At 41.3% G+C, this 12,934-nt stretch overlaps 1 protein-coding gene across 3 annotated transcripts in view; it reads left to right on the top strand.

Annotated features, from left to right (window-relative positions):
• The window catches only part of RGL1 (ral guanine nucleotide dissociation stimulator like 1), a 249,980-nt gene that overhangs the window by 185,363 nt on the left and 51,683 nt on the right, over nucleotides 1-12,934 (top strand). For all 3 annotated transcript variants that reach the window (XM_072830925.1, XM_072830923.1, XM_072830924.1), the window contains one exon: nucleotides 3,574-3,651. In XM_072830925.1, coding sequence (XP_072687026.1) covers nucleotides 3,574-3,651 — 78 coding nt within the window. The remainder of the gene's footprint in view (nucleotides 1-3,573; nucleotides 3,652-12,934) is intronic.

Genomic DNA, 12,934 nt, shown 5'->3' with positions numbered 1-12,934 from the left:
GGGAGACTTTGCAGAAATTGGAGGTGACATTGTTGACAGATTGGTCTGTAGCTATTCTACTGCCATTAATTAAACACACACACACCCCTTTTATTTACTCCCCTGGAGTAAATGAATTGAACTTGACTTTGGTTTTTGATGGGAAGCTATGAGAGGGTCCAGGAAACATCAAAGAAATGCTCTTAATCTAGTAAAACTAACTCTCAAATGACCTAGCTTGAACATTAAAGAGTTCTTGATTCCAGTGCTGGTCTAGTTTCTTTTCTATAAGGCGTTAATTCTCTTTAATGATTAGAAATATGCGGGGGCAAGTAATCATCCCCTCCCCATGAAATTCCAGAGGGTTACAGACTCTTTAATTTTATCTCACTCTGAATGTCTCCTTTGTAAAACTATATATACATTGTGGGGTTTTTTTGTCTTTTCATACTGCTTATACCTTCAAGAGCTCAGATTTAAGATCTTAAAACTTTATTTATTTTTTTTTTGCATTTCAGTTTTAGATTCAATCTTAGCTATCCTAAAGCTTTTTTTTTATGATCTTAGGCATTTAGGAATGAAGGCACAGATAGGTTATGACACTTGTATAAGCAAGAAATCCAAATGATGCCCTTGCAGTGACAAATCTAAGCCTAATAGTTGAGAAGTCTGTTTTCATATCTGCTTAGAGAACCCCACCAGACCGTTCATTTGCCCCCAACCAAGTAGCCGTCAGCATGTCTACTGGGTGCGCAGCACCATTTGAAGCACTAACAAGTAGTGAGCAAAAGAGAAATCTTTTTCTCATGGAGTTTGTGTTCTAATATAGTGAACACGGTAACTAAATTACACCATATGTGAGAAGGTGCTAAAGGCTGTGGAGGAAAATAAAGCAGTGCCATGAATGTTGGTCTTACATAGGGTGACCAGGGTAAGCCTCACTGATAAAGTGACATTTAAGCAGAGACCCACAGGAGATGAGGGAGGTGCCGGTGGCACAGGGGTGGGAAGAGGAGCACACTGATTCTGAGCCAGGAGGATGCCCAGATGTGGGTGGAGCATCAGGGAGGCCAGTGAGGCTGAGGGAGAGTGAGTGGGCATAGGAGACATGGTCAGACGCATGAGAGCAAGTTCTTTAGGGCTGCATGAGGAAGATATGACTTTGGCATTTCTTTGGAGTTGAAATAGGAGCTAGAGGAGCGTTCTGAGCTGAGCAGTGACATGGTGGGATTTACATCGTTCAGGATCTCTGTGGCAGCTGAGCTGAAGGCTGGAGACTGATTAGGTGGCTGTTGCATTGATCTAGACTAAAGGTAGTGGTAGTCTGAGCCAGGGTGGAAGTGATGAGAAGTGTTAAGATTCAGGATATGTCACAAAGGCAGAGCCCTAATGATTTCTTGGTGGATTGGGTGGAGGACAGCCTGAGCACCTGGACTGTGCATACTGCCACATGTGCCCTGCCTTCTTCCTGATGGTCCTCACTGGTCTCCAAAGTATTGTCAAGAAGCCATTCTGGTCCTGATTATGAATTTGTAGACACTCCAGCGGCTGAGTGAAATATCCCCTGGGGTCTTCTGAGCACACGTTCCAAACAGACAGTACCAGGTTAATTAATGAGACTGAACCTCATTCACCAGCATAAGTTGCTTAGTCCATTTCCACAGTGTCTGACTGTACCTGTGGCATCCTGTTCTCAGAGGAGACCTGTGATAGGTGCTCAAGTCATCACAACCAGCAGCTCAGCTCTGAGTCTGAAGAATGTGGAGAAAGAGCAGCAGAGTATGAGGAGCTAACATGAAGGCAAGGAAGAGGAAGACCAGGAAATTTTTAGTACAAACATCTCAAAAAGGAAAAGTATCAGGAACACATTTTTCCCTTTCCATCTCTTGTAGCTTCCAGCTGGAAGATAAAAGGTGCAGTATTTCCTGGATAACCAGAGAGAGAATTAATGAACTAACATGGACTATGACAAAAACAAAAAGATTAAGTCCCACGTTTAGTCACTGGGGGCTGGCAGGAGAAGAGATTATGGATCTCTCTAATCAGATAGGTGGAAGGTACAGTGACTCCCCCAGAGCCCCACTCTTCACTGCACTCACCCTAATCTTTCCTACTTACATAAACCACAAAGCCTGTTGTGAGTGAAGGTGAATACATGGTTCACTATGATGGTGGCCAAGGAGAAAGCCAAAAAATCTGTTTAGGAGAAATCTCATTTCCCATCCCTGCCTTGCTCACATGAGGCTGAAAATCTTAATCTAAGTTCTTATCTCCGGAAGAGCAAAGGGTGGCTCTGGAAGCCCTCTAAATAACAGGTGCAGGCAGAATGAAAAGGAATAGGGAGGGTGGAGGCCCGTGGAAAATAGGTTTAAGAGGCCAAGAAGTCCATAAGGCTGATGAGCTCCGGAGAGGAGCTGGTAGATGGGAGGGGGGCTGATGCCTCAGGGAGCAGCCTGGAACCTACTGGGATAGGGTGATAGGGAGACCAGATGGGCTGGCATTCAGTCAAACCAGATGGTGGGCTTTTATTTCTAAAAGGATTTGTAAATCCTAGGAACAAGGAACATAAGGGTACTGGGGCCTTTAATCCCATTAGTAGAAGACAAAAGTGTTCCTTTAAAAAATGTAAACCCACCAATTATAGAATTTCTATGATCAAAACTTTGGGACAGAGTACCAGCTTGTGAGATACCAAGGAATCTCTGGATTCTTCATTCAGGGGAAGAAAAACTGCAAAAATTTGTCAGGGCATTCATTATAAGTTCATAAAAAGAGTCCTCCTCGAGAATTTAAAGTGTAAACTTGCAACCAAACAAAATGTGATATATTTGTATGAAATAGGCTTGCTTACATATGGGGTTGGAAGAACAGCCAACTGTAATTAGGGGCCAATTAATTATTTAGTAAATTTTGAGTTTTTTAATGAGACACATTTTAAAAATGTAAGCACCTATTGTTTCTAAAAAATCATCCTCCTGTGTCCCCTTCCCCAGTTGCCAGCCTCCATGTCCCCACAGCTGCTCTCCTCGTTTCATGAAAATCCTGTTCATCAGTCTTTGTCTCAGCTATTCCTTGAGTGTCCAGAATTACTTACACGACCCTTCTCCAACAGGACTTACCCTCAAGGAGACCAGACTCATAACATAGCATGGAGTCGTCATTGTGTGCTTATTTTAGCTTAAGTGTGAAAGCTACGCAAGCAGAGCCATGTTAACTTCAGTAGGTAGAGCAGAGAGGCAGGAGTGTAGGGTTGGGTGCTCCAGCCCATGACGGATGTACCATCTTTGAGCCATTTAATACCAGATCCTCCTGCTAAGAGGAAAAGCCTAATTTCATCTAAAGGATTTCAAAGAAATATCATATATTAAGAGAAAGTTTTAAGTGGTGTGATTCATTGTGAAATCACTTTTTTGTCTAGACTCTACATATACCCATTAAGCAAATATCACACAATATCAGTTTTTGATGTTATTTCATAAATATTTCTTTCCTCAATTACTCCCGAATCGTGGAACTGTTACCTCATTTGAGATAGAATAGAGTTGCGTCCCCCCACCACTGACTGGGTTTTTTTGTTTGTTATTATCTGTAAAGGTATGGAAACCTGACAAGCCCAAACTGTGAAGAAGATGGAAGCCCGAGTTCATCGGAGTCTAAGACGGTGATCAGGAAGTAAGTGTGTCTTTTCTATGCATTACAAGCTCTTAGCGAAGACTTATTATCCTAAAAGAATGTGATTTAAGAGTTTTTAAAAATTCCTTTCTAATGTCATTTTTCCTACCATTGAATTATTTTTTGACTATCCAGTGATGGTCCTTTATTCATGCACTAAAAATATATCAGGCCCCTACCATGTGCCAGGCCCTATGCTAAAGGAAACAGCTGTGAACAAAATAAGTAAATCTCAGCTCTTAGGACGTTTGTATTTGAGCAGAGACAAAGAATCCACACACAAAAAAGAATGAAGTAGGCCAAGGGGGCTAGATCCTAGATCCTGATGGAGACTTTGATTCACATAGGGTACCAAGAATGGGATTTCTGATCTGGTGACACTGGCACAGAGTCCTGAATGGGGTGCAGGCTGGGCTTATTGAAGATCCAAGCAGGGGAAATAAAGACAAAGTTGTGAGGCAGGAACAGGGCTGGAGAAACAGTAGGCAGCTGAGTGGGACTAGAGCAGAGTGCATGAAGTGACAAGTGCTAGGGGATGAGACGTGTAAAGCAGTGAGGGTCCCAGATCACATGGGGACTCGAAGGCCTTGGGCAGGATGTTATATTATATTCTAGGGGAGATAAGAAGCTTTTAGAAGGTTTTGAGGAGAGTGGTGTTATGGCCTGGTTTATATTTCATTATTTGCTCTGGCTCTACATGGAAAATAGACACTGGCAGTTGGATGGAGCAAGAGTAGCAGCAAGGAGCCTGGTTAGGACCCTCACAAGGATCCAGGCAGGGGATGCTGGTAGCATGGACTTGAGGAGGAGGAGGAAGAGGAGTGGTGGTGGCAGTAGTGGTAGTAATGGTGGTGGTGGTGGTGGTGGTGGTAGTACTAGTAGTAGTAGTAGGTGGTGGTGGTGGTGGTGGTAGTGCTGGTGGTAAGTAGTAGTAGTAGTAGGTAGTGGTGGTGGTAGTAGGAGGAGGAGGAGGAGACGGTGGTGGTGGTGGTGGTGGTGGTAATAGTGGCAGTGGTAGTGTTATTAGTATTGATAGTAGTAGTAGTGAATGTAGAAGTAACTTGTAGTGGGAAGAGCCTCTGCAGAGATCTTAAAGGTATTGCTGGCAGGTTGAACTGATGAAGCGGATGGGGCATATGAGAGAAAAAGAGGAGGTTCAGATACCTGCAAGGGTCATGGTGTGAATAATTGATAGAATAGAACCTTGTTTTTATGAGATAAGAAAGACTGGTGAGGAGGAGCAGGTGTGGTGGGGAGCATGTGTCAATAATTTCATCTTAAACTAATTTTGAGACAATTAGGTGAGTCTAGAGTTCAGGGAGAAGTCTGGACTGAGGTATGAATCTGGGCACCCTCACTTTATACATGGTATTTAAAGCTATGGAGCTGGGCATGCCCTACTGGGAACAAAGGGTATAGAGCAGAGGAAGATCCGAAGACTGAACCTTAGTTTCTTCCACTGTTTAGATTAGGAAAATAGAAGGTCCAGCAAGAGGAGACTGGAACAGAGGAGCTAGCGGGGAATGAGAAGAAAGAAGTAGTTGTGTCTAGAAGACAAGTGAAAAAGGAGTTTTGGGGGGACATGACCAACTATGTCTAATACTGCTCATACATCAAGTGAGAGGCACCTGGAAGAGACTACTGCTTTTACAACCTGTTGGTCTTTGGTCCCCTTGACAAGTGCAGTTTTGGTAGATGGAGGTATGGGCTAAGAGAAGACAGGAGTTGGGGGCAGGGGTACTTCGGTGTCTCAGTGGTTGAGCATCTACCTTTGGCTCAGGTCATGATCCTGGGGTCCAGGGAGCCTGCTTCTCCCTCTGCCTATGTCTGCCTTCTCTCCATGTCTCTCATGAATGAATAAATCAAATCTTTTTTTTTTTTTTTTTTTTAAGAGAAGACGAGTTTGAAGGAGTTTTCCTGTAAGAGAAGAGAAATAGGCTGGAGAACGATCTGAGGCAAAATTTTTCATTTTATATGTGTTTCTTAAAACTGAGTGATAGTTTAATCTGATGAGAATAATCTAGGAGACACTGAAGAAAAATCCATGATGCAGGGGTGCAGGCCATTATAGGAGTGATGTTCTTGAGTAGATGGAATATATGCCAGCGTGCTCGAAAGTAGTCTTACTAATTTTTCATCTTGGGGCCAGAAGTCTGGGTGGTAATCCTGTGGAATATTTTAACTCCTCAGAGAATTGGCTGATGGGATCCTTTCTTCAGAAGCCAAGGATGTGAAGGTTAGAAAGTTGAGTATCTTTTTAAGTCCTTAGGTAGTTTTATTATTTTATTGAATGGACCATAACCTTCCAGAAAATCAGACACACCAGTGTAGATATTTGAATGTCAAATGCAAGATGTGGTAAGTGGAACAAATACTTTTATTCTTAGAGGAATTGGGGAGGCTTCTTGGAGGAGTTGGCATTTAAGCTAGGCTCTGAAGGAGGGTGAAGATTTTGGTGGTAGAGCCATCCAAGCAGGGGGACTCGTAGGACCAAATCAGGGAAATGCAGTATATGACATTTTGGGAATAACACAGAATTGGTATAGCCACTTCATGATGGCATATGTATCAGGTTGAGGGGAATTGTAGAGCTGAAGCTATCATGAAGGGGGTTAATTCTTCCAAGAGCAGTAGCGGTCAGCCCTACAAAGTTTCTGTAGGATGGAAACAGTATAATCACAGAGGTGAGGTGAGGGGATGGATTAGACTTGCGGCCTGCTTACTTAGAGTGAGGTACGTGGGCCAGTAGCATCGGCACCACCTGGGAGCTTGTTAGAAATGCAGAATCTGGACCTAGATTAGAACCTGCCATTTCAGTTAAGATCCTTGAGTGATCCCCATGCACTTTAAGGTTTGAAACTCATAGGATTAGAGAGGTTTTGTTGTTAATTGTGTTGATCTGTGAAAACTTACTGAAATAATAATTTTTTTGAAAAGACCCCTTTCATCATGAGTCCTTTTAAGCATATACAAAAGGAGAATTGAGTGGCCAGCTTGTCAAATGTAACCTCCACCTGTGACCAGATTCAGAAATAAGTGTATTGTTCCCCACACATTTTGGGATTGAGTTACATCTGGAGCTACCATTCAACTAGCCACCTAAACTCGCCAAGGAGAATAACAGTCTGAAAAAGATCCAGAGCTTTTCTGTTTCCCAGGGGGTGTTTTGAGATTAAGTAGGTTTCTGGGAAGTGGCACGTTAAAGGAAATTGGTTTGTACCCTGGATATGAAGAATCACGCTCATTATTTTAAAGTCCTATTATACAATTTTATTCAGCTTCATTGTACACCAGGAACAGTGCGATGTGGGTGAAACTCCAGGATAAGCTGTTTTAAAGGGCTTTCCAGTTTTAAGCATATGAGTCCTTCACAAAGAGCTTCACAGAGAGCTCCCGGAGGGGTCCATCATCTGGGGACAATGGTCCTTTCCTAAAGCCTCACAATGGATTGGTAGAAAGTTCTTGACCCTTTCCCTCAGACTGACTTGGCTTTTAAAAAAAACTATGCCTGATGAAAATACACCACTTTATCTTATAATGGGCCGTTCTGTCCTACGAACACTGGAATGCTAAAATCCCTTCTCTCAGCTGACCTCTTTCTTCCTCGCGTTTTCCTTCTTTCTTGCCGCTTCCTCCCCACCCTCCCCCCATTTCCCCTTTTGGTATGTTTCATCCCATTTCACCATTACTGTTTTGCTGTCTTTTTTTCTGGAGTTACCCTTCTCCTGATCATTTCTGGGGCTGGCTAGGGTCACTGCTCCATCTTTCTGAGAGGGAATCAGGGTAGCACCTTCATTCCATATGTGACCTATCGAAAGTTCCTCCACCAGCCCAGAGCTCTGGCATCTGCCATGGGGCCACGACCAACCGAAGGCTTCCTGATGGCTGGTGCATGTGTAGGAGATTGAGCTCTATGGCTGTTCTCAATGCACTGATTTTGTCCCCTGGGGGTATTTGGCAACATCTGGATTTTTGTTGTCTTAACTTGGTGGCAGAGATGGTATTGGCACTGTCACTCCCCAGCCAGATGACCCAGTCACTTCACTTCTCAGTTTCAGTTTCTTGACCTTATAAATGAGTGCTTGGAATGTAGGATCTCTGGGTTCATTTCATGTATAATGACCCCTGGGATAAGATTTTTTAGTTTTCTCTTCATATTTTCAAAAATGAAAGTGAATATCAGAAACCAAGATATGGCCCAAATATTACACTGAATTTTTGAGAGGTACCCTTGACTGCTTTTCTTTGATCAGAGAGGCTGTGCAACCAGTTTCGATAAAACAGGAAAACAAAGCAGACATCTTCTTTGATTTGCCTGTTATTAGTCCTGACATCACAGCTGCTCATTGTGATTCTCAGTACAGAGATGAGGAGAAGAGAGGAGGGCAAAGTGCCCATTGTTCTCCTTTGCTGTGAATCTGTCTTCTTGTGATTTCAGGTGGGAAACAGACAGCAGGAATTCAGTAACTTTTAAGGAGTAAACATCCTGTTTTAGGACAGATGCCTTCAGTTTTGCAGATAGGGTGTGGTGTGGGTGGGGAATCACTGCTGGGCTTAACCTCGAACAGAAAAATCCTCAACTCTTGTTTGGTTTTTCAGTTTTTAATGTAAAGCATAAAGCAAGGCTAACATTTCATATAGGGTTCCAAATTCCAAGATAACAGCCTTCCTTGTATTTCTAAATATGGATCTAATCAACCTTTCAGAGGATAAAAGAACTTAGAAGAAAGAAAATGGGGAAGTACAGATGGAACAGTTGAGATGAAAGATTGGTTTCTGGTGTCTTGGACCACAACTGACTAGTGTTCTTCATGAATTTCAAAAACTATCAGATTGTCCTGTGACTCCCACTTGTAATTCCAGCCCTGAGTGTTCCTGGTTCAGGCTTTGTGCAATATTCAGGGATCTTTAAAGTCATCTAGCCAAAACAAGAATTCCTTCGGTTGCAAGGAATTCAGCTTCCAAGGCTTCTAGATGTTGGAATCTGCCACATAGCAATTTCTGATGTTAGTGCTAGGCTGTTGTATATAATAAAGCATACCAGGTTTATTTCTACAATCCCTAGACTTGCCACTATTTGGAAATCAGGAAACTCACTTCCTGTGACAGGAGAAAACATCTCTGCCCATATTCATTCTACCTATGCCCTTTTCGTCCTTCCTGCTGACACTTTTACATGATAAAATGCTGTCTGTTTAGAATAATAAAATCAGAACCAGATGGAAAAGGAAACTTTCCCTAGTGCAGATTTATTATAATCATTGAATTCAGAAGTGAAGAGAATATAAAGAAGGGATATTAAGCGTACAGAAACTTGACGCCATGAATCTGCATTCTCTGAAATTAGAATACTATCTCTATCTATCTATCTATCTATCTATCTATCTATCTATCTATTATCTCTATCATATCTATCTTATATACTTTATTTAAAGAGCTTTAAGACTCTTCAGGAAATGGCACTTTTTAATTTCTTTCCATTAATGACTATTGTAATGTCAAAATAGTTCTGTTTCCTTTTCTTTTATTGATTCTCTTCACTTCCTTTCTGGAGTGCTGTGTTTTGTTTTCTCAAACTTTTATACCACAGCAGTGCTTTAAACTGTTGAAATCATTCTGCTTTCATCTCTGCACATTCAGACAATATGAATGTTGTTTTTGTAATCTTTTCCCAGAAGCTGTAAATAGTGGCACTAGATTTTAGAGTCACCGGTAAAGAATCATACAAATAGTAGTAAATCCAAGACATTGAAACCACTTTAAAGAAAAGGGACGTGGATTAAAGAAGTCTGGCTATGATTCCTTAATGCCTGAGAAACTTTACAGTGGAAAGTACTGAAAAAATCTTCCCAGAGAGTTTGCAATCAATATTCATTCCAACAAACCCAAATACCCTAAGAAAGCAGTGGAAATTAATCTGGCTATTTCAACAAAAATAGGGCAAAGAAAAATAGGGTAAAGAACAGAGCAAAAATAAGTTTTAAAACTTGAAATTTAAAAGAATGAAAGGCTATATGTGAAAGGAATATTTTTAAAAAGTAAAAGCAGAATGAAAGAAGAAATGGAGAAGTAATATGCTACACAGGAGAGCCAGGTATTTTTAAAACATCCATACTAGACAAAGAAAAGTAGAAATTATAGTCTTAAAAGTCATCAGAATCTTGAATCAGAATTGTGCCTTTAAGGGAAGAGAGTAGATTCCCAAGCAGAAATCAGTTTTCTAAAAATTAAGGAGGAGTAAAACAATGCCAATGATCAGTGGTTCAGAAGGAAGAAAAATCAGTCCCCTAAGAATCTCTTGTGGTTCTTGAAGTGTTAGGGAGCGGCAAACAGGCATCCCCGACCAGACGCTGTCACTCGATTGACCCTGTAGCCTTGCAGATGATGCCAGTGATGATACCACCAGCACCACCCTGGCCACCGCCCCTGTCTGCAATTTTTGGGGTGCTTACTAGTGTGAGGCCTTCTGCTAAGTGCTTTGTGTCTCCTTTTACTATCACAGATTTGCTGTGAGATGTTTTCCTCATTTTATAGGCATGTAAATGAAAGCTCCAGAAAAGTTACATACTTTGACTAACATCAAGCAGCTGGTTAAGCAAGCTCTGGTATTTGAACTCAGGTCCAGGACCCGGGCTTCTCACCATTTTACTCTTGGACCTGCCATTTCAGAAGGGTATGGGGATCTCAGGTGGTTTCCCAGCCCACATATGCCTAGGTCACAGTAATCCAGTTGCCGCCAGAAGTACATGAAGAGCTGAGGTATATTATCACTGTCATGACATTATTTTAGCTTGTTAGCATCCTGGCATCTTTTAATTTGGGAGTATTTACTTTGCCCTATGTTGTTTTGCCTGACCTTATTACTGAATGGACATCACGAGCCAGGTCCCCAGACAGCTGTTAGAAATGGAGAAGTTAGGCTTGTTTCCTGGGGAAGGAGATGGGTTTCAGAATGTGAGGAAAGAAGAAGGAAGATCAGATTAGTCAGGCCCATCGATCTGAGTGCCTGCTTCCTCTTCTTGGGGCCTTATCGCACGTGTCCTTACCAACTTACCAACTTACTCCATCCTAATGGTGGAAAATGTAGAAGGCCTCAGCAATTTTTTCATTAGAGGGCCATTTATAACCTCAAAATGCCTGCCTCTGACTGTGAGGAATCAGAAAATATGGAGCTACAGAGGTCCCTGAGAAATAATTTTGGTGAGAGTGGCAGCGTCCCTTTCTAATAGCAATAGCTAGAATGCATTGATGCTTGGTAGGAATGGTCCCTGTCTTAAGTACTGGATATCCTTTTATTATTCCCATAATAACTCTATGGTATTACTCCTCTCTTCCAGATAAAGGGTCTGAGACATAGAGAAGTTAAGGAGTATGTCCAAGGTCACATGGGGGATAGAGGAAAGCTGAGCTCTAAACCCAGGCCTTGCCCTCTATGCTCAGTGGCCTCTTCTTCTTTCCCTGTGATAAAAATGAGATGATTTCTCATAAGAATGGAGGTCAGACCCTCCTGTTCATGCTTTTCTTCATAAAATTAAGCTGCTTTTCACAAGTTTTAGATTATGTCAAAATTGAACAGATAGTACAGGAGAGTTCCCATTTACCTCCCTCACGGATTCCCCTACTGCTTTTATGTGACTATAGTATATTTGGTATAATTAATGAACCAGTATGACACATTGTTAACTGAAGTCCATAGTTTATTCAGATCTCCCTACTTTTCACCTCATGTCCTTTTCCTGTTCCAGGATCCCATCAAGGATACCATATTATATTTAGTTTGTCATATCAACCTACGTTCTTCTTGGCTGTGAGTTTCTCGAACTTTTCTGCGTTCCAATGACCTTAATGGTTTTGAGGTCAGTTATATTGTAGGATAACTCATCTATTGGAATTTTTCTCATTACTAGACTGATATTTTTCTCATAATTAGACTGAACTTACAAGTTTTTGAGAGTAATACTAGAGAGGTAAAATGCCACTCTTCTCACATAGTATCAAGGATACCTATGATCAACATGATGTATGACTGTTGTTGGCCTTGACCACCTAGCTGTAGTAGTAGTTTTCAGATTTCTCCATGGAAAACATCTTCCCATACCATATTGTTTGGAAGGAAGTCACAGTGCATAATCCCCAATTAAAGAGTGAGGAGTCATGCTCCCCCTCTGTTAGGGTAAAGTATCTAATCAATATATTTGGAAAACTACTTCTTGGGACATTTGTTTCCCCTATTTATTAATTTATTTAATCATTTTTTTCAGTATAGACTTGGTGGGTTTTTTTGTTTGTTTGTTTGTTTGTTTGTTTTTTTGCTTTGGGCTATAATACAGTGCTAGTTTATTTGTTACTCAGATTATTCCAGTTTGGGGCATTGGCCATCTCCTCTTCTTCAAGGAGATCTGGTTCTTTTCATTGCAGACTGGTATCAGAAACCAGGATCTGGGTGCTAGGTGTACTCACTACTGCTCACTATTTCTACTCACTACTACTCACTTTTTAGCCTTCTCAGCTAATAGGCCTATAAGATTTATGTTTACACTAGTTATGTGAATACACACATCTAGGAATATTTATGTATAACCATCTGCATCTATATTATGTTAAACATCATGAGTTCTTACCAATGTCTCCAACTCTAATCCATTATCACATAGATCGTTCTAGCCTGCTCCCGTTGCCTATTTGTAAATTCCTGTTGCCTATTTGTAAATTCTAATCCATTATCACATAGATCATTCTAGCCTGCTCCCGTTGCCTATTTGTAAATTCCTATTTGTAGAGAAAAGTGGCTTCTACCATCTACTACACGTTAACTGACTTGTTTTAGTTCCAGGGTACATGTATAGCAATATCAGAGTTGTCAACTCATACCCTGTGGGAAACTTTATCAACTAGAGTATGATGCTTATGTGTAGTTCCTTTTGCCTTTTGTCCTTAGTCTTATAGATGGCCATTCTTCTGTTTTAAAATAATAAAAAATAGCTAATATTTTTTGAGCACTCACTATATCCTAGGAACTATTTTAAATACTTTGCATGTATTATCTCTTGGCCTCACAATCCTACAAGAGGGCATTGATTACTGTACCCATTTTATAGGTGAGGAAGCTAAGGCATAAAGAGGTTAGCTTGCTGCTAGTGAGCCACAGACCTAGGGCCCCAGCTAGGCCCTCCAGAGACTGTTTAGCCACATTGGTTGTGCTGCTCACGAAAAAGCAGACATTTCAGAGCCCTCTTAGTTTTTTTTCCTTTTCTAATGGAGTGCAGACACTGACACACACAGT

Source organism: Canis lupus, chromosome 6 (genome assembly GCF_048164855.1).
Source record: "Canis lupus baileyi chromosome 6, mCanLup2.hap1, whole genome shotgun sequence".
Taxonomy (NCBI): Eukaryota; Metazoa; Chordata; class Mammalia; order Carnivora; family Canidae; genus Canis; species Canis lupus.
This window is presented reverse-complemented; position numbering and strand designations above follow the sequence as displayed.